Genomic DNA, 27,563 nt, shown 5'->3' with positions numbered 1-27,563 from the left:
TGAAAAATCTAAAAGTTATAGCTCTCAGAATAAAGCGATGCAAAAAAAACAACTTTTTTTTCTATAAAATTGTTTGCGTAAAAGCGCCAAAACATAAAAAAACGATATAAATGTGGTACCGCTGTAAACGTACTGACCTGAAAAATAAAGCTGCCTTATCAATTTTACCACAAGCTGAACGGCATCAAAAAAAAAAAATCTGAATTGTTGGTTTTTGTTTATTCTGCCTCCCAAAAATCGGAATAGAAAAAGACCAAAAAATGTAATTTGCCCAAAAATGGTACCAATAAAAAGTCAACTTGTCCTGCAAAAAATAAGCCATCACATGACTGTTGGCCGAAATATGGAAAAATTATTGCAAAAACTAGTCTTTGCAAAAAAAAAAAAGGGTCTTTTAGTGTGTGACAGCTGCCAAACATAAAACCCGATATGATTCTGGTATCGCTGTAATCACACCGACCCGAAGAATAAAGTCGTCTAATCCGCACGAAGAACGGCATAAAAAAAATAAACGCTAGGGTTAGGGTTGTGTATTTTCAAAAGTGAAAAAAAAAAAAGATGATGTGGCGACTAGTGTTAAGCGCAAGTGCTCACTACTTTAGCTTGCATCGGGGGCTCTGGTATGCACCGAATATAACGGGTGCTTGAGTGACATGCTCGCGTCTCTGCCCCATATGTTTCGTGGCTGTTATACAGCCTGAAAAACCTTGCGGGGATTGCTTGACATGCACGAGCGATCCCCGCATTTTTTTTGGGTGACTAACAACAGTGAAACATGCGGGGCGGGGACTCGAGCAGCCGCGATACATGGTGCATACCCGAGTACCAAATGCAAGCTCAAGTAGCGAGCACTTGCGCTCAAGACTAATGACAACTTATTCAATATGATGACCTAATGTTATCAAATTCTGTGTCGTACCTCTGGGTTCAAAATGTTCACTATACCCCTTGATAAAATCCTTGTGGGATCTAGTTTCTAAAATGGGGTCACTTGTGGGAGGTTTCCACTATTTAGATGCATCAGGGGCTCTCCAAACACGAAATGGCGTCTGCTCTCAATTCCAGACAATTTTGCGTTCACAAAGGCGCACAGTGCTCCTTCTCTTCTGAACACTGCTGTGCCCCCAAACAGTGGTTTTCCCCCACATATGGGGTTTCGGTGTGCTCAGGAGAAATTGCCCAACAAATTTTGGGGCCCACTTTTTCCTGTTAGCGTTGCGAAAATAAAAAAATTTGAGTCTAAACTAACATTTTTGTGATAAAAGTTAAATGTTCATTTTTTCTTCCATATTCCAAAAATTCCTGTAAAGAACCTGAAGAGTTAATAAAGTTCTTGAATGTGGTTTTGAGCACCTTGAGGGGTGCAGTTTTTAGAATGGTTTCACTTTTTGGTATTTTCTGTTATATAGACCCCTTAAAGTCACTTCAAATGTGATGTGGTCCCTAAAAAATGGTTTTGTAAATTTTGTTGGAAAAATGAGAAATCGCTGGTCAACTTTTAACCCTTAGAACTTCCTGACAAAAAAATTTGGTTCCAAAGATTGTACTGATGTAAAGTAGACATGTGGGAAATGTTATTTATTAACTATTTTGTGTGACATATCTCTCTGATTTAAGGGCATGAAAATTTAAATTTTGAAAATTGCGAAATTTTAATTTTTTTGCCAAATTTCCTATTTGTTTTTTTACAAAGAAGTCATATAGAAGAAATTTTATCACTATCATGAAGTACAATATGTTACGGAAAAACAGTCTCAGAATCAGGGGGATCCGTTGAAGTGTTCCAGAGTACCTCATAAATTGGCAGAATTGTAAAAATTGGCCTGGTCATTAACGTGCAAACCACCTTCGGAGGCAAAGGCGTTAAAAAAGGCACGGCATAAACCAGTGCAAAGTTCAGAAAAATAAACACGGCCTTTCTGGCATAACAGGAAAACAAAAGATACTAAATAGCACAGTCTATATGGCTTCGGAGAGCCGCCCACTCAGGAAAAATACAGGGTTCATTAACTAGTTTATACTATAAGGCTATGTGCCCACAATGCAGAAATGAAGTGGAAAATTTCTACATGTCCTTGCCAGTAAAAACGTGTGCGGATTTTTACACGCTTTTTTGACAAGCGTAAACGCACAAATAATGGACATGCTGCGGATTTTTCCGCACATAAAATCCGCTGCAGAAAATTCCGCAGCATGGGCACAGAACATGCGGATTGTCATTGGGGTCCATGGGGCACGTATTACCAAGCGATTTTCAAGCGTTTCCGCAGCAGAAATTACACAGAAAAAACGCATCATGGGCACGCAGCCTTAACACAGCTCTGGAGCGCTCATCTCCAGGCACTCCGAACACTGAATGATCCAGAAAGCTGACCATTTACCTTCTATACTCCACCCTGGATTGGAGATACGGTAATAGCCTCCCACCTACTCTTCAGCTGTTCACAACAAAACTCAGCCCTTAACATAGCTGATTAACCCCTCTCAGCACTTCGTCTACTGAAGGATTTTGCTAGGTTCATATTACTGAATTTAACACCCTCAGTGATACACATCTCACTTTACCAGTGACTTTGTCACAGTATATATCAATGATCAATGTAGTTTGTGCATCTATGTGTACATGACTGTGTGAGTCTATGTCCCGAGTATATAGGTGCATCTCACTAAATTAGAATATCATCAAAAAGTTAATTTCAGTTCTTCAATACAAAAAGTGAAACTCATATATTATATAGAGTCATTACAAACAGAGTGATCGATTTCAAGTGTTTATTTCTGTTAATGTTGATGATTATGGCTTACAGCCAATGAAAGTACAGAAGTCATTATCTCAGTAAATTAAAATAATGAACAAAAAACACCTGCAAAGGTTTCCTAAGCTTTTAAAAAGGTCCCTTAGTCTGTTTCAGTAGGCTCCACAATCATGGGGAAGACTGCTGACTTGACATATGTCCAGAAGGCAGTCACTGACACACTCCACAAGGTCCCAGAGTTCCAATTTTCATTTGGAAATCAAGGTCCCAGAGTCTGGAGGAAGAGTGGAGAGGCCACAATCCAAGCTGCTTGAGGTCTAGTGTGAAGTCTCCACAATCAGTGATGGTTTGGGGAGCCATGTCATCTGCTGGTGTAGGTCCACTGTGTTTTATCAAGACCAAAGTCAGCGCAGCCGTCTACCAGGAAATTTTAGAGCCCTTCATACTTCCCTCTGCCGACAAGCTTTTTGGAGATGGAAATGTCATTCTCCAGCAGGACTTGGCCCCTGTCCACACTGCCAAAAGTACCAATACCTGGTTTATAAACAACAGTATCACTGTGCTTGATTGGCAGCAAACTCGCCTGACCTTAACCCCATAGAGAATCTATGTTATTCTATACATTTTGTGGTATATTGGCCTGATAGAGGGTGAGGGGTTAATGGTTCATTATAGCCCACAATTGCCTTCCTTTTAATGTAGCAAAAAAATGTTTACAGCAGAAATATGGCTGCAGATTTAATTTTCACATATTGTAAAATGGGGTTTTGTAAAAATGTTTACGGCCATTGGTAGTCAAGTAAGTTACAGATTTTTTTTCAAAATTTACACCAAAAATCTGCAACAAATATGACATGTGAGGCCACAGCCCCCGATCATGTGCTGTGGGTCCATGCGCTGAGTGAGCAATGGACGAACCCCCTGTAGCCTTTATGTAGCGCTGGCGTCCCTGCCCTCTGCTAGGCAGGGACGCTGCTCCCCTCACCGCTCTGCTCCGTGCCCGGCGTCCTCTCCCCGCTCTGCTGTCAGCGCGCGCTCCTTCCCGGCGTCCTCCTCCCGCTCTGCTCTCAGCGCGCGCTCCTTCCCGGCCCCTGTGCTTAGGGCGCGCGCGCGCGCGCTCCCCTCCTCTTAAAGGGGCCGCGCGCGCCGTCCTAAGGAGTCCCCGGCCAATGGCCGGAGGACTTCATCATATATAAGGCACCTCCTCCAAAATGGAGGTGCCCGAGCAATGTTGTTTGCACCTGTGTCTCACCTGTGCTTCAGCCCTCAGGTCCCGTTGCCAGTTACCTGCCAGTTACCTGCCTGATTCCTGCCAGTTTCCTGCCTGATTCCTGCCTGAATACTTGTTACCTGTCTGCCAGTCTGAGGTCCGACGGTCTGCCTTACTACTCCTGTCAGTCTCTCTAAGGACCAGCCTGCCCGCTCACCTGGGAGCGCATATCAGCTACCTGCCTGCTTGCCTGAGGTCCGACGGTCTGCCTTACTACTCCGGTCAGTCTGTCTATGGACCAGCTTGCCCGCTCACCTGGGAGCGCTTCTCCGTTACCTGCCTGCTTGCCAGTCCGGAGGCTCCGTTGTCACGTGCTGTGACCACCAGCTATCTCAGAGACTCTTGCCCGCTCACCTGGGAGCGCATCTCCGTTACCTGCCTGCTTGCCAGCCCGGAGGTCCCGTTGTCACGTGCGGTGACCACCAGCTATTCCAGAGACTCTTGCCCGCTCACCTGGGAGCGCTTCTCCGTTACCTGCCTGCCTGCCAGCCCGGAGGCTCCGCCGTCACGTGCCGTGACCACCTGCTATTCCAGAGACTCTCGCTTGCTCACCTGGGAGCACACGTCTACCATCTGCCTGCTAGCCTACCCGGAGGTTCTGTCATCACAGGTCGTACCTACCCCTTACCCAGAGACTGCCCTGATCACTTGCCGTAACTCCCTGTCCGTTCACCCAGAGACTGCCACCCGCTCCCTTACAAGGGCCGCCCCCTTGTATAGTAGCTCAGAGGTTCCGCCTCCCGGACCCGTTACACTTTATAATTTATCAAATGGAGTGATGGTGGGAGCATGATTGTACCATACATGGTGTATCATCTAATTATATGGGGGGGGACGTGGAGAATCCTTTACTATAAGGGGTGTGAGTGATTACGCTAACAGGCGGGGGAAGGGGGACGATTATAATGTAGACGTTTAATATAATTACACTATGGGGATTGGAAAATAAAGGATGATTATATCATAAGGGACAGATCTAACTATGGTGGACGGAGCAGGTTGTTAATTATTAAGCATGATTAAAATATAGTGTGAATGTGTTTGTATTTATACAGGTCCCATATACTACATTGTATGTACACAGAACTATCGGTGTGTGTTATAGCTGGTGTTACATGGGACTGCATGTAACATCTACATGAAATGAAATCAGAAAGTTATCACTTATCTGTGGTGTTACACGGGACTGCAGGTAACATTTACTACATTATATGTAATCAGAGAATTATCAGTTATCTGTGGTGTTACATAGGACTACAGGTGACATCTACTACATTATCTGTACTCAGAGAGTTATCACTGTGATATCTGTGGTGTTACACAGGACTGCAGGTGACATCTACTACATTATCTGTACTCAGAGAGTTATCACTGTGATATCTGTGATGTTACACAGGACTGCAGGTGACATCTACTACATTATCTGTACACAGAGAGTTATCACTGTGGTATCTGTGGTGTTACACAGGACTGCAGGTGACATCTACTACATTATCTGTACTCAGAGTTATCACTGTGGTATCTGTGGTGTTACACAGGACTGCAGGTGACATCTACTACATTATCTGTACACAGAGAGTTATCACTGTGGTATCTGTGGTGTTACACAGGACTGCAGGTGACATCTACTACATTATCTGTACTCAGAGTTATCACTGTGGTATCTGTGGTGTTACACAGGACTGCAGGTGACATCTACTACATTATCTGTGCTCAGAGAGTTATCACTGTGATATCTGTGATGTTACACAGGACTGCAGGTGACATCTACTACATTATCTGTACACAGAGAGTTATCACTGTGGTATCTGTGATGTTACACAGGACTGCAGGTGACATCTACTACATTATCTGTACAGAAGAGTTATCACTGTGATATCTGTGATGTTACACAGGACTGCAGGTGACATCTACTACATTATCTGTACAGAAGAGTTATCACTGTGATATCTGTGATGTTACACAGGACTGCAGGTGACATCTACTACATTATCTGTACACAGAGAGTTATCACTGTGGTATCTGTGGTGTTACACAGGACTGCAGGTGACATCTACTACATTATCTGTACAGAAGAGTTATCACTGTGATATCTGTGATGTTACACAGGACTGCAGGTGACATCTACTACATTATCTGTACAGAAGAGTTATCACTGTGGTATCTGTGATGTTACACAGGACTGCAGGTGACATCTACTACATTATCTGTACACAGAGAGTTATCACTGTGGTATCTGTGGTGTTACACAGGACTGCAGGTGACATCTACTACATTATCTGTACTCAGAGTTATCACTGTGGTATCTGTGGTGTTACACAGGACTGCAGGTGACATCTACTACATTATCTGTACACAGAGAGTTATCACTGTGGTATCTGTGGTGTTACACAGGACTGCAGGTGACATCTACTACATTATCTGTACTCAGAGTTATCACTGTGGTATCTGTGGTGTTACACAGGACTGCAGGTGACATCTACTACATTATCTGTGCTCAGAGAGTTATCACTGTGATATCTGTGATGTTACACAGGACTGCAGGTGACATCTACTACATTATCTGTACACAGAGAGTTATCACTGTGGTATCTGTGATGTTACACAGGACTGCAGGTGACATCTACTACATTATCTGTACAGAAGAGTTATCACTGTGATATCTGTGATGTTACACAGGACTGCAGGTGACATCTACTACATTATCTGTACAGAAGAGTTATCACTGTGATATCTGTGATGTTACACAGGACTGCAGGTGACATCTACTACATTATCTGTACACAGAGAGTTATCACTGTGGTATCTGTGGTGTTACACAGGACTGCAGGTGACATCTACTACATTATCTGTACAGAAGAGTTATCACTGTGATATCTGTGATGTTACACAGGACTGCAGGTGACAGCTACTACATTATCTGTACAGAAGAGTTATCACTGTGATATCTGTGATGTTACACAGGACTGCAGGTGACATCTACTACATTATCTGTACAGAAGAGTTATCACTGTGGTATCTGTGATGTTACACAGGACTGCAGGTGACAGCTACTACATTATCTGTACAGAAGAGTTATCACTGTGGTATCTGTGATGTTACACAGGACTGCAGGTGACATCTACTACATTATCTGTACTCAGAGAGTTATCACTGTGTTATCTGTGGTGTTACACAGGACTGCAGGTGACAGCTACTACATTATCTGTACTCAGAGAGTTATCACTGTGTTATCTGTGATGTTACACAGGACTGCAGGTGACATCTACTACATTATCTGTACACAGAGAGTTATCACTGTGGTATCTGTGGTGTTACACAGGACTGCAGGTGACATCTACTACATTATCTGTACAGAAGAGTTATCACTGTGATATCTGTGATGTTACACAGGACTGCAGGTGACAGCTACTACATTATCTGTAAAGAAGAATTATCACTGATATCTGTGGTGTTACATAGGACTACAGGTGACATCTACTACATTATCTGTACACAGAGAGTTATCACTGTGGTATCTGTGGTGTTACACAGGACTGCAGGTGACAGCTACTACATTATCTGTAAAGAAGAATTATCACTGATATCTGTGGTGTTACACAGGACTGCAGGTGACATCTACTACATTATCTGTACACAGAGAGTTATCACTGTGGTATCTGTGGTGTTACACAGGACTGCAGGTGACAGCTACTACATTATCTGTACTCAGAGAGTTATCACTGTTATCTGTGGTGTTACATAGGACTGCAGGTGACATCTACTACATTATCTGTAAAGAAGAGTTATCACTGTGATATCTGTGATGTTACACAGGACTGCAGGTGACATCTACTACATTATCTGTACAGAAGAGTTATCACTGTGATATCTGTGATGTTACACAGGACTGCAGGTGACATCTACTACATTATCTGTACACAGAGAGTTATCACTGTGTTATCTGTGGTGTTACACAGGACTGCAGGTGACAGCTACTACATTATCTGTACTCAGAGAGTTATCACTGTGTTATCTGTGATGTTACACAGGACTGCAGGTGACATCTACTACATTATCTGTACTCAGAGAGTGATCACTGTGTTATCTGTGGTGTTACACAGGACTGCAGGTGACATCTACATTATCTGTGCTCAGAGAGTTATCACTGTGATATCTGTGGTGTTACACAGGACTGCAAGTGACAGCTACTACATTATCTGTACTCAGAGAGTTATCACTGTTATCTGTGGTGTTACATAGGACTGCAGGTGACATCTACTACATTATCTGTAAAGAAGAGTTATCACTGTGATATCTGTGATGTTACACAGGACTGCAGGTGACATCTACTACATTATCTGTACTCAGAGTTATCACTGTGTTATCTGTGGTGTTACACAGGACTGCAGGTGACAGCTACTACATTATCTGTACTCAGAGAGTTATCACTGTGTTATCTGTGGTGTTACACAGGACTGCAGGTGACAGCTACTACATTATCTGTACTCAGAGTTATCACTGTGATATCTGTGGTGTTACACAGGACTGCAGGTGACATCTACTACATTATCTGTACTCAGAGTTATCACTGTGTTATCTGTGATGTTACACAGGACTGCAGGTGACATCTACTACATTATCTGTACTCAGAGAGTTATCACTGTGTTATCTGTGGTGTTACACAGGACTGCAGGTGACATCTACTACATTATCTGTACTCAGAGTTATCACTGTGTTATCTGTGGTGTTACACAGGACTGCAGGTGACAGCTACTACATTATCTGTACTCAGAGTTATCACTGTGATATCTGTGGTGTTACACAGGACTGCAGGTGACATCTACTACATTATCTGTACTCAGAGTTATCACTGTGTTATCTGTGGTGTTACACAGGACTGCAGGTGACAGCTACTACATTATCTGCACTCGGGGAGTTATCAGTTATTTTTTCTGTGTGGGAAGATATGTCTTGGGCCCTTAATTTCTACCCCAAGCAATGCCCCTGTAACCTGTGCAGAGGGTGAGGAGGCGAGCAGAGTCTTTTACCTATAGCGGTGGCTGCAGTTTTATCTGTCATATACTCCAGCCGTAATGATGGTTAGATCATTGCTGACCCTGCCCTGAGACTACACAACACAAGCTAGAAAATGATCTGGAAAGATCAGGCAGTGTCAGCCTATTGTGAGACTCAGAGTGAAAACAGCAACATTTCAGGAAAATTTCTTTACTGAAGTTGAAATAAAGACCCGCAAGACCCAGGTCTGGCATCCATGTCAGTAGTGCGTGGCAGCCGGAAAAGGGTAGTGCAAACTTCCTCGGCTGGCACTTGACAGCTGGCATCCAGAGTACCTCTTCCATTTACAAGGCCCCCATGACCTTGCAATGCACATGAGGCCTGGTGACTACAAGTCCCCATCATGTCGTATGAGCCCAGGATGTTGGCAACTGAGTGTCAGCCAAGGAAGTTCGCATTGCCCTGATCTGTCTACCAAGGAGCATCGAGGAGAACGCAGCACTAGTCCAGCAAATATTATTGTTTGACTATACTTTTTTCTACACATAACCAAAACTGATACTCATATGATAAAGGGTTACCAGGATGCATCATGATCAATATACATTTAATACATCTTTGCTTTTTAAATAACATTTTTCCAGTTCATGGTAAATTACATCACTCACTGAACCGCAAGCAAAATATCTGCAGAACTTAAATGTCATTTATGAGTATAGGACAAGTGTACAGATAACAGGCTGTACAGGGACATCACTACATGCATGTGGCACGTTTCCTTTTTATCTGTATCCCTTAGGGCGCAGTCAGACGGCCATATAAATCGGAGCGAGATCGGAGTGCAGTGCACAGACTGGCCGGCGGCTCTCCGGACCTTGACCGCTTCATGTATTTCTATGCAGCTGGCACGCTCGGGTCGGGAGAACCGTTGGTCCGATTTATACGGCCGTCTGACTTCGCCCTTTCTGTATCTGTAGAATATCAGCTCTATGTACAAGGGCGACCAAGCCCAGTCCCTGAGTCTTATATGCACATCGCAGGTCCGGCTGGGTGATGTTCCTCGCTTAGGTACATGGCCCCTTCTCTGTGCCGATACCAGATATTATATAAAATAACCCAATATCCTATTAACAGTCTATAATAAGGTCTCCAAATAATTTAAGAGAAATGGATTCCTTCTGCATTGAACCCGTGAAGTAATCTGTAAAAAAGAAAAAATAGTTACATTTAGATAAAATTCTAAATAAAATTTCTACATCTTGTTCTTGAAACTCTTAATGTGAAGTCACCTGATAAAATCATCGATGTCCATAGTACGGGCTCGCTTCTCACTAAATCCGGTGTCTGCGAGGATTTTGGCAATTTTCTCAGCTATGCTGAAGTTTTCTGGAATTGGCTGTCAGAAAGTGAGAGTTTTCTGTTATATTAGGTCAGGTCTTTGTACAGATAAATATTACATCTTATATCTCACTGTCCTCGGACAAGTCCACATTACATACATGAATGCCTAGAGCTGCCATTTCTCCACCCAAAAATTGATTGTGCAGCGTTGTGCGGTTTCCTATGTCCCCAATTATACGGCCGTCTGATCTCGCCCCACTGCTGCCCATACACATGAGATTTTTCTTAGCAGATTAAGTCAGTTTTGACAGGATCTAATCCATAAAGTCTAATGTGTGTAGGTAGGACAGCCCCGACCGGGTAAAACAAATGCCGGACAGACAGAAATGTAAGCTGGTGGCATCTCGTGGGTGCTCGATGGCCGTTGACCTCTCTCCTATAGAAACAATACCGGATGTGAAGGTTTATAGGGAATTGAGGATTCTGTAACCTAAATGATACAAAACCATCTATAGAGGAGCAGGACGGGGTCAGTGTCACCGCTGTCGGGGCACAATCATGTCAGATGTGGACAGTAAAACTAGATGCCCACTGCCCAAATGTTTTGGTGATCTGATTCCTTTCTATTCTTATTTTTTGTAGACACTTAAAAAAATAAATTGGAAGCTGAAAGTTTGTAATAGTAAGTGCCATGAAATGTGACATCCCAGGGGTGACATTCTGTATATTAGCACCTACAGTGTTGTGCAGGGAGCAGTGTATCCTATAATTCTTCTCCAGCAGCTCCTGGACCGCACTGGATCTGCGGGGAAAAAAAATGACATTATATTTTAGCCACACAGATATATACTGAATATAATACATGCATGAGAGAAGCAGCCAGCGTATTTATATTTCCAATATAAGACTACTGCTGGTCACAGAACATAATTGGCAAATCCTGACAACAGTCATTGCAGCCATCATGGAAGAGGAAGGGATGGGTGCAACAGGATGGGGTTTTTCTGCACAACGTCTTTGACCCTAGAGACCATATGTAAGTCATGGCAGGATGTACATAATGGGAGACAAATCTTAGTTGATTTTTCAGCCACCAGAAATAAGTGAATCGGAAAATTCGATTTTATTTTATTTTTTTAAAATTTTTCATGCATTTAGTGTGGAGAATGTTTCTATCAGCAAAACGATTTAGCTTGATTCACAATATTAGAATAGCATTCTGTCGGCCTTGTGCGTGGGTCTGCTTTCTTAGCTTTTTGATTAACTTGCCCAATAGAGGTTCGTTTTTTGGGAGGCATTTTAGGAAAACCGTTTTTAGTATTATGACCCCTTAATAACCACCTCACACTGATCAGAGATCTAATAGGATGATGATTTGGTGGAACTTTGTGTTGGAGAAGAAATGCAAAAGAATGAAAAGCGATCAACTTATGCTCCGAAACATCTTCATTCGGGTGCAAGGATTGTGAACACAGCTACTTATTTGGCAATAATTATCTTTATGGAGGGATTTATGCCAATTCTTAAAGTAATGGACGTGATGGGAATGACTATTGGACAGCAAGCGGAGATTTAAGCGCACACTCGGGACAAGGCTTGTTTAAGTCGCTCGGAGCGGAGTTCTTCTGACTCCGTTCAAGATGACAGATCTGATCGCAGGAAAGAGCGCAGCTCTGCAGGAATTGTAAGAGGACGAGGAAGGATCAGTGTGGTCCTGGAATAGCTGATTGATCGTAAGTAATCTTGTCTGTGTGTAATCAGTACGAAAAACAAACACTTTTTTTCTCGAAACCACTTTTTACAAATCGGTGGCCACGATATCTCCAAAACCAACTAGTCAATTGAGTCGGGCTTAGGCACCTACCTACTGCAAATGTGTAACCATCTCCTGTACCAGCAGGCCTCCAATTGTGGCAAAAAAAAAATCGACTCAATTTTCAGAATGACGCCATTTTTTTAATTTTCATTTTTAAATTCTGCTACCGGAGATGGCGACAATCATAGTAATTACAAATCTCTTTGTTTTTTTGTCTTTCTTTCAGACAAGTACATCAGCTAGGATCGTGGCCACCGTTCACCACTGTATTGCTTGCCTTGCCCACGTCTCTGCATTTTTACAGTACTTATTTAGACTCTTTTCATGATCTAAAAATTTCAAACATGTGTAAATATATTGTAAAAACCCTATCCCAAAAATCCTTATACTTATTCCACAAAAAATCGTAAAAATAGCATAAAAATCAGCAATCTAGACTAGAAGACCAACATAAAAGGACTCTGTCAGCACAAAATGACTATTTAAACCAAGCACAGGGGCTCAGTGCACCCTTGGCATGGAGGAGCAGTTCACTGCAACTTCTCACCTACTTGTTTTCTATCTCTGGCCTTTTCTGGCTATAGTAAAGTCAGTGCTGTCAATCAAGGAGAAGAGGGTGGAGATAGAAGCAAAGCAAGTAGGTGGGAAGGTGCACGGAACTGCTTGGCCACACCAAGGGTGCACCAAGCGCCTGTACTTGGTACACGTGTAAGTGATTTATAGACAATACTTACTTAAACGCCGATGAAAGGATTTTGTTTTTCCTTACAAATGCAATTCTCACCAAACCGTCCCATTCCTAGAAACAAAGTAAAAATGGAATTTTTCATGTGTCAGACGAGGCAAAAACCCTACATAACACCCATGGATACATGATTTTTCCATCTATCTCCACCCTCCTCTATTCTTTGATTGACAGCTCTGGCTTTATAAAGCCAGAGAAGGGTGCAAATAGATGGAAAACAAGTAGGTGGGAAGGTGCACTCAAATGTTTGGCCACACCATGGGTGCACCGAGGATCTGTGCTTGGTTTGAACAGTGATTCTATGACTTCCTTTAAGCTTATGTAGACAAGTGATGTGCTGCTGAGAATAATGATATTCTGTGTGACTGGGAGCATAGTCGGCCTTTGTAATCAGGCTATTAAACCACAGCAGACGGGCGGGCAGATGGCAGTCGCTTAAAGAACACTGATCATGGCTACTGTCTACTAGGAGGATGATCCTTGTGTTACCAGTAATCTCACATTATAGATTATTATTTTACCTTAGGACCTATAGGACTAGATATTTACCATCACAGCCTTTATGGTGAGAAGTTTTTTTTTCGCCTTACCTGAAAGTTTATGGGAGGAGGAGGATTTCTAGGCTCTATTCTCACAACGCTGGATTCCACTTTTGGAGGGGGCCTGAAGTTGTTCTTTCCAACCTGTAAGTGGAAAAAAACAAGAGGATATTAGGAAATATATCTGAATATGCAGGAAAGTGATCTGCCCCGAGGAGCCAGCACCGCCTTACCTTCATCAGGTGGTCTACACGAGCCAGGAGCTGGGTGTTAATGGACAGGCGGCAGTACAGCTTGTCTCCAGGCTTAGCCACCAACCTCATTGCAAACTCTCTCTGAAACATCAGCACCGCACATCTACAAGGCGAATAAAGAGCAAAAACAGCACAAATAAAGTTATGCAGCAAATGACGCCACTAGAAATAGAAGAGTCTTTGTACTGCTGGATTTATGGATTCTCTAGTACTTAGTAATTATCACATCATTTAGTGCAATCTGCACGAGAAGCTACTTGTTCCATTGTGTGACCAGTGCTATATGGAGTCTTCAAACACAGAGGTCAAGAGATTTAACGCTGGGCAGAGTAAGCATTGGAACCTCAGCTATCTAAACATGGAGGTCAGGAGATCTAGCCCTGGGCAGAGAAGGCATTGGAACCCCAGCTATCTAAACATGGAGGTCAGGAGATCTAGCCCTGGGCAAAATAAGCATTGGAAGCACAGCTATCTAAAATACGGAGGCCAGGAGATCTAGCCCTGGGCAAAGAAAGCTTTGGAACCACAGCTATCTACAGTGCACGAGTGCAGGGTTAGAAGCTCATTTCCACAGGTTGGAACTCCCAAAAGTGTGTGATCAGCAGCCAAGCCGAGGAGAGCTGCATCTGATCAGATATTTAAGACGCACATGGGAGTTTTTTTCTCTCAAAAATTACAAACTTTCTAGTGGAAACCACTTGGAAAACACGCCTCCTTTGGTTACTTTTTAAGGAATTTTTCCTTTTTTCCCCGTAGTTCAATCTCCTGATTGAATACTGCTTAGTTTGGAGTGGTTACCATCAGGAGCCACTTCCAAGAAATTACATGCACTTTTTTCCCTAACCAAAGTTTTTCAAAATCTAAAGCTGAAAAAAAAAATATTAAAAAATGCTCAAAAGATAAAATGAACAAAAGAGCGGTTGCACAATAGAAATAAATAGAGCCTTTCAAATGTTTGTTGAGTGATTTTTTTCATGGGTGCTTTTAAAGCATACATAAAAAAACTCCTTAAAACCTCAGTGAGCACAGACCCCAACACTACACAGCAGGCATGTAAATCATGGAAGGAACAGGTGAACCAGAATAAGAGACACTTTTGCAGAATAACTATTTTTGGTTCTATAATGGGAAGGAGGTCCTGTTTATGGACAACTTCCCGCTATGACCTCAAAATGTGTCCTAATAGGGTCCCCTAGTGATTATAGCACATCCAGATACTGATTGGACACATAGGTCTGTGTTATCTACTTGTAAAATAACTCACCTGAAGAATGGTCTGTGAAGAAGCAGCTTGAAAACAAACGGAGAGGAGATCTACAGAAGAAAAACGATCAGAGTTACACAGGGGACGGTGGATAATAAAGATGTTATCCAGGACTTTTTACTTTGGCCTTAAATACTAACAGGTAGACAACTACCTGCCTGTTCTACCCGGCACCGGCTCAGAGCTGTCATCGACAGCTCCTGCTGCTCCACGTCAACAGATCAGCTCTTCTTCTTCCGGGCTACTCTGTTGGCGGGGCGTAACTACCAATGTCATACTGATTCGCCATCGGCTCCACGCAGTTAGGCAGCGGGGAGCTAGCTGTCAATCAGCATGATGTCAGCAGTTAAAGCTCATCAGTAGAGCAGAGCGGAAGAAGAAGAGCTGCTCTGTTGACGTGGAGGAGCAGGAGCTGTCGATGACTTGTAGAAGTGACGTCAGCAGAAACCGCTGACTAGTGACTGCTCTGAGTGCACAACATGAAGGTAGTTAGCAGTTACCTACCTGTTAGTTCTTAGGCAGATTGTTAAAAACAAAAATAGTCCCGGGTAACCCCTTTAAATCCATGGAAAGTCCTATAGGTGTATGCAGGAGCGGAGTTTACAGTACCTGGTAAGGTAAATTGGCCACACACAAGTCAAAGAATGGCAGATCAGCCTTCAACACGTCACCAACCAGGACTTGTAATTTACTCGACACAGGCCTAGAGGATGAGAAGAGAGAAAATACATCAGTATTTAGGCTGGGAAATGTTCTGATTCATGGCTGACATGACTCCTCTCTATGAGACAAGACTGAAGACATAGAAAAAAAAAGTATAGTCGCAGAATACGGATCTCAGGAATAGCGGCGATCACATCCATTGGTATCAGGCTGGTAGAACTAGAATCTGGTAACTGTGGGGAATTTACTTAAAACTGGCCTTTTTCTAAATTAATGAACCTTATTACGGTCATGGGGCTGACTGCCAACAGATTTCTAAAGATTTATTAATTAGATTGATTTATTTTTGATACAATTGTCTAGTACTCCCCATCATGGGAGCGCCCCCCCCCCCCCCCCCAAGCTGTCAAAAAACTACAACTCCCACCAGGAAGTCCTGGCATGCAGGTAGTTGTAGCTTTGCATCAGCTGCAGGTTGGGGAACACTACATCATTATTTACATGCAGAATGCGCCATCTAGTGGCTTCACGGAGAATTGATACAGAAAAATAAATCTAATCTTAGATTAGATCATTTTTATAGATTTATATGTTATATTAAAAGTTACAAATTAAACCCTTCCAGACAAAGCGATTTTCCTTTTTTCTTTTCACTTTTGTCTTCTCATAAGAGCCGTAATTACTGCTTTATTTTTACCATATACATAACTGTATGGGGGATTGGCTTTTGAGGGATGAGTTGTAGTTTTGAATTATACTATTCATTTTAATATTTAATGTACTGGAAAAAAAAATTCCAAGTGTGGATAGATTGCCAAAAAAACCTCCACCAATTGTTTTTGGTGTTTGGTTTTCACAGCGTTAATTTTACTATAAAAATGACCAAGTATTATGATTCTCCAGGTCAATTTGACAGAGGCGACACCTATATAGTATGTTTTTTTTTTTGTTTTAACTATTAAAAGAGAATTTGAAAGTTAATTAAAAAAATAAATAAGTTTATGATTATATAAACATTTTTTTCCATTTCTGTATTTTTAATAGGAGGAAGATCCTATTTATTATTTTTCCAATTTAAAAAAACATTTTTTGTCTACTTTAATTTTTTTATTTTCGTAAGGGACTTGAACCTGCAATTGTCTGATCACTTATACTATATAATACAACATCACAGTATAGTAGAATATAGTAAAAATCCCGATCTCGGGATAATGGGAGTGTGGAAGGGCGCGATCCCTGACCTGCGTGCTTTAAATGCTGCTGTCAGATTGCACAGTATATTGTAGGGTAAAATTAATGATGTTGTTCAAAACTACAACTTGTTACTCATAAAACAAGTTGCTGTTTTGACGGGAAAAAAAAACAAAGTTATGGATCTTGGAAGAAGAAAAGTGTTTAAAAAAAAACAAAGTTAAATGGGTGATTTCTTAATGGATCGGTGGGTGTCTAACCGCAGGGACCCCGCCAATTGCCAAAATGGAGCACTTTTATCCCCATTACATTTGAGCTACAGTTCACATGCCCGTTGCTTCATTCATTCTCTACAGGGCTGCCAGAAAAAGCCGAGCGCAGAGCTCAGTATTCCCATAGGGAATGAGTAGACTGGCAGTGGATCGTGCACACTGCAACTCAACACTAACCGGGATAAGGGGTCCCAGCGGTCGGACCCCCGCTGATCTATAAGTTACCACATATCCTGTGTATAGATAATAATTTTCTTTCACGGGACAACCCCATTGATGTAAACTAGAATAAGTGTTTTTGTTGCATTTTTTCACAATACAATTTGTAATGTCAAAAACGAAAAAAAAAAATAAAAATAAATAAAATTTCAAAACAAGGAGAAAAAAAAAGTAGGTTTATCGGAGAAAGATGCCGCAGAAAAAAAGTTTGCAAACACAAAAAAATTCATAATATATATATATATATATATATATATATATATATATATATATATACATACACACACATCTACATACACACAGTACAGACCAAAAGTTTGGACACACCTTCTCATTTAAAGATTTTTCTGTATTTTCATGACTATGAAAATTGTACATTCACACTGAAGGCATCAAAACTATGAATTAACACATGTGGAATTATATACTTAATAGTGTTGAGCGAGTATGTTCCATTTATCCTTGTTCTCTCAGCCGCGGATACTTACGTGCCCTGGACTCTCTTCTGAAGCTCAGCGACGAGTCGAGTATCCAATTCACAAGCGACAACCTGGAAATAACAAGATGGCGGAACATTAATGACTTTCCACTGGACGTCCAGGCATCTTGGTGCAGCAGATGGACGAGTCCCACCATCTTGATGAACATCTTACCTTTTTTGCTTTCTCTAATAACTTGACTGTCATGTTTCCTGTGCCGGGGCCGACCTCCAGCACAATATCTGTGGGTCGTATCGCAGCCTGCAATACAGGGATAATAAACCGGTCATCATCCATAAATCATCTCTATGTACCCCACACGAGGCATCATCATCATCGACATACAGAGACCCTACAGTAACTAATACACATATAATACAAACCTTATCAATGATGGTGTTCACGATGAGTGGATTCTTCAGGATATGCTGACCGATGCCAGTGTTGAACATAACCCCTAAAATAAAAATATGAGAAAATATAAAAAGTTTTATCAGATTTTCCAATCACAAATGTAATGAATTTCAGGTTTATTGGAGAGACTAACACAGGGCGACAGAGAGTGATGTAATCAAAACATATCATTTGGCTCCTAAACCATTAGAATTTCGACTCTAAGGTGTTTTGTTTCTAGAGAGCAGCCGCACAAATGTAATGTTCTGGCTGCCTGCAGTCTCCACTAGAGGGAGCTCATGAGCACACTGCATACTGTGCCTGTGTATAACAGTGCAGCGGGACGTCCTCTAGTGGTGGCTGCAGGGACCACAATAAGCAATACTTCCCATCTAATGCTCTCAGTATGCATCGTCTGCTTGCCTATGCTATTCGACTATAATAAAGACCCCCTCCTCCTCCTCCAGGGACTCATCTCCATATCTCTCCCTGCCTCACATTAGTCAGAATGGACATTCAGTAAATGCCACAACAACAGGCTGGGTGCTCACATCACGGACATAAGGTCACATTAAGGACACCGGTCAGATGAGCTGAGGTTTCTCAAAGTGGAAGACCCCATTAGTCACTGTCCGCTTTCTTCTATACTCTCACCTTTATTTTCAAGATATATTCTTGCCCTTAGCGAAATAACAAAAACGTTATCAGCTCAGCCCTTATAGGAGAAATGCCACATACGACACGAGCGAAGCATGGAAACTCCAGGCCGGTATCCTGGAGCAACAAAGGAATTAGAAAGGTACGGACTCCAGCACCGCAAAAATAGCTAAAAAGACGATCTTTATTAAACAATTGTCTCCATAAAAATAGAATTAAAAAAATCCAATAGAAAAGTATTTTCCATCAGTTTTATGCGTTTCGAACTGCTGTCCATATGCCGGGATAAAGCAGATAGTCCATATAACATCATTAACCCCTTCAGGACCCAGCCTATTTTGACCCTAAAGACCTTGGCATTTTTGTCAATTCTGACCAGTGTCCCTTTACGAAGTAAAAACTCTGGAACACTTCAACGGATCCTAGCGATTCTGAGATTGTTTTTTCGTGACATATTGGGCTTCATGTTAGTATTAAATTTAGGTCGATAATATTTGCGTTTATTTGTGAAAAAATCAAAAATATGGTAAAAAATTTGAAAATTTTGCAATTTTCAAATTTTGAATTTTTATTCTACTAAACCAGAGAGTGATATGACACAAAATAGTTAATAAATAACATTTCCAACATGTCTACTTTACATCAGCACAATTTTGGAAAAAAAAAAAATTTTGGTAGGAAGTTTGAAGGGTTCAAAGTTCATCAGCAATTTATCTTTTTTCCAGCAAAATTTACAAAACCATTTTTTTAGTGACCACATCACATTTGAAGTGCCTTTGAGGGGTCTTTATGACAGAAAACACCCAAAAGTGACACCATTCCAAAAACTGCACCCCTCAAGCTACTCAAAACTACATTCAAGAAGATTATTAACCCTTCAGGTGCATCACAGGAACTAAAGCCACATGGAAGAAAAAAATTAACATTTTTATTTTTCTAACAAAAATTTTCTTTTAGCCTAAATTTTTTAATTTTCACATGGGTAACAGGATAAAATGCATCCTAAAATTTGTTGGTCAATTTCTCCTTAGTACACTGATACCTCATATGTGGTCATAAACCACTGTTTGGGCACACGGCAGGGCTCAGAAGGGAAGGAGCGCCATTTTACTTTTTGAATGGAAAATTAGCTCCAAAAGTCAAATTGCGCTCCTTCTCTTCTGAGCCCTGCCATGCGCCCAAACAGTGGTTTATGACCACATATGAGGTATCAGTGTACTCAGAAGAAATTGACCAATACATTTTAGGATGCATTTTATCCTGTTACCCATGTGAAAATTAAAAAATTTAGGCTAAAAGAAAATTTTTGTGAAAAAAAAAGTACTTTTTTGTTTTCACAGATCATTTTGTGAAGCACCTGGGGGTTCCAAGTGCTCACTGTGCATCTAGATAGGTGCCTTGGGGGGTCTAGTTTCCAAAATGGGGTCACTTGTGGGGGAGCTCCAATGTTTGGCCACACAGCGGCTCTCCAAACGCAACATGGTGTCCGCTAACAAATTGTCGGCTCAAATTGTTAGAAGACACCATGTTGCGTTTGGAGAGCCGCTGTGTGGCCAAACATTGGAGCTCCCCCACAAGTGACCCCATTTTGGAAACTAGACCCCCCAAGGCACCTATCTAGATGCATACTGAGCACTTGGAACCCCCAGGTCCTTCACAAATTAATCCGTAAAAATAAAAAAGTGTTTTTTTTTCCACTTTTTCATTTTTAGGCGTAGGGGGGGGGGGGCTGAAGAGATGGAGGAGCCAGCAGCTGCAGCAAGGGGGGTGATCACTGGGGCAGGAGCCGGCAGCAGCAAGGGGGGTGATCACTGGGGCAGGAGCCGGCAGCAGCAAGGGGGGTGATCACTGGGGCAGGAGCCGGCAGCAGCAAGGGGGGTAGGAGGCCGGCAGCATCAGGGGGGTGATTACTGGGGCAGAAAGCGGAGCAGGAGCCAGCAGCAGGGGGGTGATCACTGGGATGGGGGGGTGCACACTGGGGATGGGGAGTGAACACTGGGGACAGGGGGGGTGAACACTGGGGACAGGTGAACACTGGGGACAGGGGGGGGTGAACACTGGGGACAGGGGGGGGTGAACACTGGGGACAGGGGGGGGTGAACACTGGGGACAGGGGGGGGGTGAACACTGGGGACAGGGGGGGGGGTGAACACTGGGGACGGGGGGGGGGTGAACACTGGGGACGGGGGGGGGTGAACACTGGGGACAGGGGGGGTGAACACTGGGGACAGGGGGGGGGTGAACACTGGGGACAGGGGGGGGGGTGAACACTGGGGACAGGGGGGGGTAAACACTGGGGACAGGGGGGGTGAACACTGGGGGGAGGGGTGATTATTGGGAGATGGGGGGTGATATCACTGGGACTGGGGGATGGTGGGCTTGATCACAGGAGCAGGGCATTTACACTGAGCCTGCTGCTGCTGTGATCACAGTCCACCGGCTGTCAGGAGAGCAGCAGCCGGTGGATGAAGACGTGGGAGAGGGAGCAGAGGCGGAGGTCGGGGTGCAGGTATGAAAGTGGAGGGGGGGTGGAGGGGGGGGGCAGGGTGGAGTGGAGGGGGGTCGGGGGGGAGCGGGGGCAATACTACCTGATGCAGATCAGCGGCGGCAGCAGGCGATCAGCGGCGGCAGAAGTGATCCACGAGCTCAGCATCGGAGGGTCCACGGGGGGGCAGCTGCAGAGGGTCCACGGGGGGGGGCAGCAGCAGAGGGTCCACGGGGGGCAGCAGCAGAGGGTCCACAGGGGGCAGCAGCAGAGGGTCCACAACGGCCGGCATCATTAAAAACTCCCTCCACATCTGATTGGGGCTAGTATCCATGTGACGCTAGCCCCCCAATCAGATCTGGGGGGAGGGGGGGGGGGCAGAGGTGACACTCCCCCCCAGCCAATGGCTGATGCTGTAAGCATCAGGCCATGCCCAGATTTAAATATTACACCAATTTTCATTGGTGAAATATTTAATTCATACTGATTGGCAGTTTCATTAAAAGTGAAAATGAAACAGCCAATCGGAGGGGTCCCAGGCACGGGGGGGGTTAATCCACCCCCCCGGGGGGGTCGACTTCAGGATGTCCAGTTGCAGTAGCAACTGTGAAACCTGAGTGACCCCGCTCGCAGGCGCTGCAGGGGCTCTTTCCCTCCATGTCACAGACGCTGTGACATGGGTCGGGAAGGAACTGTTTTCCATGTCACAAACGGTGTGACACGGGTCGGGAAGGGGTTAAACTACTGAATAAATATTTACACATACTAAATCAAGATAAACAATATTATCTAACAGTATTACTGTAATTGTGTGGCAAAAAAAGGAACTAGTTGTCAATCTTCTATCTTCTAGTTTATTTACAAGTGACTGTAATAAGAAAGAAGAAACCACGAGTGACTCGCCACAAACGCGTCGGCTTTTATGGATACAAGAATAAAGAACTCTTGAACTTTATTCACCTTTGGATGTGCCGTCTCCTCCGTCTTCCCCTTGGCTTAATACCAAGTGATCATACAAATGTGGTGGTAAAAAATCTAAATTTATGTAAAAAATTGCTACATTTTTAAGTAATGATAATAAAACATTCTTATTAAATCCTGCTTTGATTGCAGTAGTACAAGTGTTGTCTATATGGAAACTTGTCCACATTGCCACAAATACTATATTGGATGTTACTACTCGCACTCTTATAGGAGCACATGACGGCAGCGTCACCCACCTCCTCTCACACCGGGCCATCTTCATCGGGTTCATCCAGACACTTTTTGGACACACATCATGGGGATGTTTCACACCTAACAGTTACGGACATTAAATATGTGAACAAGCCCAAAAGATGGGCGATTGGGCCAAGATACTGATTGAATTCTCGTGTTCCTCTTGGATTGAATGATCGTACAGATCTAATGTCTCTTTATTCATTTATCTGTTTATTCAGATATTTCTTTGTTTGTTTATTTTCATTTTTTTTCGCATTAGTTAATTCATTTAATATTCACTAAAGGGTTAAAACTTAATGAACAACAATGCTGCGGGTGTAATCTAATTATGTGAATGCTGCCCTGTGGATCTATAAGAGACGTGTTTTCTGGTTTGGGACCATATGGATTTGGGTCATCTATGGCTAAGAACTCGCAGTAGTCCAAAACGCGCAAGACTTATGGAAAATACTTTTCTATTGGATTTTTTATTCTATTTTATGGAGACAATTGTATATGAAAGATAGTCTTTTTAACCATTTGTGATGCTGGATTACATACCTTTCTAATTTCAGTGAAATAAAGCCTGTGCCGGCTGGGTCCCGCTCACAGGAGGCTCCCCCAGCTCACAGGAGGCTCCCCCAGCTCACAGGCCGCTCCCCCAGCTCACAGGCCGCTCCCCCAGCTCACAGGCCGCTCCCCCAGCTCACAGGCCGCTCCCCCAGCTCACAGGCCGCTCCCCCAGCTCACAGGAGGCTCCCCCAGCTCACAGGAGGCTCCCCCAGCTCACAGGAGGCTCCCCCAGCTCACAGGCCGCTGCCCCAGCTCACAGGCCGCTGCCCCAGCTCACAGGCCGCTGCCCCAGCTCACAGGCCGCTGCCCCAGCTCACAGGCCGCTGCCCCAGCTCACAGGCCGCTGCCCCAGCTCACAGGCCGCTGCCCCAGCTCACAGGCCGCTGCCCCAGCTCACAGGCCGCTGCCCCAGCTCACAGGCCGCTGCCCCAGCTCACAGGCCGCTCCCCCAGCTCACAGGCCGCTCCCCCAGCTCACAGGCCGCTCCCCCAGCTCACAGGCCGCTGCCCCAGCTCACAGGCCGCTGCCCCAGCTCACAGGCCGCTGCCCCAGCTCACAGGCCGCTGCCCCAGCTCACAGGCCGCTGCCCCAGCTCACAGGCCGCTGCCCCAGCTCACAGGCCGCTGCCCCAGCTCACAGGCCGCTGCCCCAGCTCACAGGCCGCTGCCCCAGCTCACAGGAGGCTCCCCCAGCTCACAGGAGGCTCCCCCAGCTCACAGGAGGCTCCCCCAGCTCACAGGAGGCTCAGTGGAGTTGTCTCCAAGGTGGACAATCCTGTCTCCGGTAAAGGTGGCGCCAGGAGAAATAGAAATCATAGCAGAAGTTCTATTTGGGCCCCCTCCAAACAAAAAAATAAATATATTCGTCAGGGTAACAAAAGAGTATATCTCATAACTGTGCAGCCTTTCTTAAGTAATTTTCCTCCTACTGGAGCCCTAGATCCCCCTTTTATTTCCCCCATAAAGAATGATGACAACAAAAGTGCCCCTCAAACACAGTATGATACCCCATTGGTGAATTCCTCCACATGCACAGTGTAATGACCCTACTGTACCACACCTCAACTCCTAAGGCTAAATTATGGTGACCCCAACACAGTATGATCCCCCAACTGTGACTCCCACACAGCCCTCCATGCTGTATAATGGGCCTACATACAGTATAATGACCCCCCCCCCCTCACACAGTATAATGGGCCCCACATAGCCCTCCAAATATTACAATGGCCCCCACATATTGGGGGGGGACGGACGCAGCTCACGGGCCCCATAGCAGTCACGTGTCCTGCCGCCATTGGCGATACGCCGCTGGGTGGAGCAGAAGCAGTAGATCACCATGGAGGGCCGGCCGTCCTCCTCACACGGGATTGTGGAGACCGGATGCAACCGCAGCAGAGAGGTGAGCAGTATTACACCTGGGTAGTATTGTAACTTCTGAGTGTAGGCAAAAAAAAAAATTGTATTCTCTGACAGTAAATGGAGATCTTGAAATTGTTGAAGAAAAAACAGAACCTGGGACACAAACACTGAGCAGCACAATGGCGTCACACGCACCATGGCTGCACATTAGGTCAGCAGCTAGCCTGGGCTTTACATTCTGGCTACAGGGCAACCCTGTGTTACAACAACTGCAGCAATTAACATTATTTGTTAGCGGATATTCCAAGCTCAGAAAGGAGCTAAGACCAATTTGTGAGGGTCTGACTCCTACACTCCTGCTGATTAGCTGTTTGCAGGATGACTGGCGTCCTCTGCAATGTTGTCTCATTACTGTATGTATTGCACCACTGCAATGCCCAGCATGGCCACTATGTGTGCAGCGCGGAGATAACCACAGGAAAGGAGGCTGCAGCACTCACCAATTATTAAAGGGACGTCACCTAGCTCTGCACGCTGGGTATCCTTACAAAGTGCAATGACAGTGCGCACTGCTGCCGGCTCGTTACTTCTAATCTGAGGCTGCGAGAGAGCGCACTGTCACTGTGCATAATGCAGAGAGATATAAGGTGCGCACTCAGCGTTAGGTAGAGAGGAATGCAGGCTGAACTGGAGAATCCATATTAAGTCAAATAGCAGGAAATCAGCCGCACTTGCATTGAGAATTTTTTTAAATGATTGGTGAAATATTGTACTGTAAGTAAATACAAGCAAAGTGCTGGGTAGAAGAATATAGAGCGACAAGTCATATTTACGCTTCGACCCATCCTGGGTCTTTTTCAACTGTCACTTTAATGACAAGGATAGGGTATACTGCACAGCACGCACTCCAGCACAGCACACCCTTATCCTTGTGATTAAAGCGACATCTGAAAAAGACCCAGGATGGGTTGAAACGTAAATACGACTTGTCGCTCTATATTCTTCTACCTAGAACTTTGGTGAAATATTGCATAATACACACAGTAACAAGAATCTACTGAGCATACGCCGGAACTGACAACCAAAGTATGCTCAGTACAGCAGGGAGCAGCCCAGCCCCCGCAACGGCGGTCACTGATGATGCTTCGTTTCAGGGAGGGCAGTGCCCCCCTGATGACGCTCGGTTTCAGTATCCCAGCATGCACTGGTATTCTCAAAAGAAGCTTCATCAGAAAAGAAGTAGCAAACAAAAAATAAATAAAGCAGTTAGTGTAATGAGTGGATTTTTAATTAAAGTATATTAGAAAAATAGATTAGATTCTGACATTATATAGATAGGCATTTAGGATGAACACTAATTACTTCCGCTCCCATACATTATAGGATCCAATTTACATTGCTTGTTCTCACCCACAAAGCTCTCCACAGCCCGGCACCCCCCAACATCTCCTCCCTCATTTCTGTTTCTGCCTACCTGTTCTCTACGCTCCGCAAGCGACTATCGACTAACATCAGCACTAACCCGTACCTCCCCCTCCCGGCTCCAAGACTTCTCCCGAGCTGCACCTATTCTTTGGAATGCTCTACCCCAAGAAATTAGGACGAACCACAACTTGCATAGGTTTAGGCGCTCCCTAAAAACACATCTGTTTAGGGTGGTCTATCACGTTCCCTAATCAAAGTCCCTTTATATATAGCCCATTCACTAGTCCTCTGAACATAATTCTCCATCAAACTCCACCGCACCCAAAAGCACTACAGATACTGGCTGGTGACGAGCTCATGCAGCCTTTATCTATCCCCCATGCCCTCAAGATGGCTGACCATCATTGTAAATAAGCCCCTGTACTTTGTAAGCTCTTAAGAGCAGGGTCATCATTATTTTTTTTTTTATTATCTTTAACTGTTACTTATGACTGTTGTATATGAACCTCTGAATTGTAAAGCGCTGCGGAATATGTCGGCGCTATATAAATAAAGATTATAATTATTAATTTGTATTTCAGACCACCCCTTTAAGCAGTTGAAGGGAAGAAATGCAGACAATTGCCCCTCGCCCCATCAATCTAAAAAGTGGCAGAGTCTTCATGAGACCTCCGGACCCGACACAAGGGGACGCACCTCGCTGAGCCGATTCTACAGTCTCAATATGTTCTATGGATTTCTAAGGCCCTGCATGACACGGCGGCCTGCTGATCACAGCCCCACATGGACTTCTAATATGGTGCAGGGTCTGCAGTGTCCCAATCCTATGACTGACGCCCCTTTAAGACAGACTAGAACTCTACTGAGGTGTCTGGTAGTAACTACATGTCCCCCCCCAGGGTATAGCAAGTCTGGAGCATTTCCTGTCACAGATAGGCATTGTGCTGCGCCTCTGTAACTCCTCCTGGAAATGTATACAGAATCTGACAATGGGGCGGCACCAGTTGCAGGCGTCTCACCTCACTTTTTAATAGTGTCAGCAGTGATTGGTCAATGTCAGACTTTATAGGAAAACTTCCCCCCCAATTTATTTATACTTTCCCAGAAGTATAACAGGAGCCACATAGACAAGTTCTAATAAAAGATTCTACAGAGCTGTTATGGGGGATATAAGACCTAGGGGGGCGACAACTTATTACCAACATCTATATAACACGTGCGGTCAGTAAGTAACATGGAGCACAGTGCGTTGTGCTGCAGCCTGTGCACACTACATGCGGTATCTAGAAGCCGCACACGACGCCCCGGACACTCACCCTGGCTCCGGGTCTCCTGGTGTTTGCGGCTTTTCTTCTCAGACTTGACTTTCGGCATCGTGATCCTACTTCTCGTAAACAGCAAAACATCAACGTGCTAACCTCCAGGCCGGCGCGGAGGGATGACGTCACCAGTCCCCGCCAATCAAGTCAGAAGCATGCCGGGAAGTGTAGTCCTGCGCTTCTGAAGTGGCTGCTCCAGGAGAGGAATAATGTAGTATATACGCAGCGCAGCGGTCCGGGGTGAGAAGTGGCGCCGGGCTGCACTGTCCTGCTCGGTATAATGGAGGTGTGGGCTCTCCCCGCGTATTACTCCATCCACCTGCCGGGAGGACAGCCGCACTCTCGC

At 44.3% G+C, this 27,563-nt stretch overlaps 1 protein-coding gene across 1 annotated transcript; it reads right to left on the bottom strand.

The window, feature by feature from the left end:
* Positions 1 to 9,612: 9,612 nt before the first annotated feature.
* Positions 9,613 to 27,563, bottom strand: DIMT1 (DIM1 rRNA methyltransferase and ribosome maturation factor). The gene is made up of 12 exons (XM_073680250.1): positions 27,215 to 27,563; positions 18,191 to 18,264; positions 17,982 to 18,068; positions 17,817 to 17,878; positions 15,593 to 15,686; positions 14,984 to 15,033; positions 13,699 to 13,822; positions 13,517 to 13,609; positions 12,916 to 12,980; positions 11,104 to 11,167; positions 10,314 to 10,420; positions 9,613 to 10,225 (listed from the first exon to the last, which is right to left on the bottom strand). Exons 1-12 carry the CDS (start codon positions 27,270 to 27,272, stop codon positions 10,183 to 10,185), a joined length of 921 nt encoding a protein of 306 aa, XP_073536351.1. The 5' UTR covers positions 27,273 to 27,563; the 3' UTR covers positions 9,613 to 10,182.

This window comes from Phyllobates terribilis, unplaced genomic scaffold (genome assembly GCF_046119375.1).
Source record: "Phyllobates terribilis strain yellow unplaced genomic scaffold, ASM4611937v1 Scaffold_1__5_contigs__length_1240528914, whole genome shotgun sequence".
Lineage (NCBI taxonomy): Eukaryota > Metazoa > Chordata > Amphibia > Anura > Dendrobatidae > Phyllobates > Phyllobates terribilis.
The sequence above is the reverse complement of the archived record's forward strand: the minus strand, read 5'-3'. Positions and strand labels throughout refer to the sequence as shown.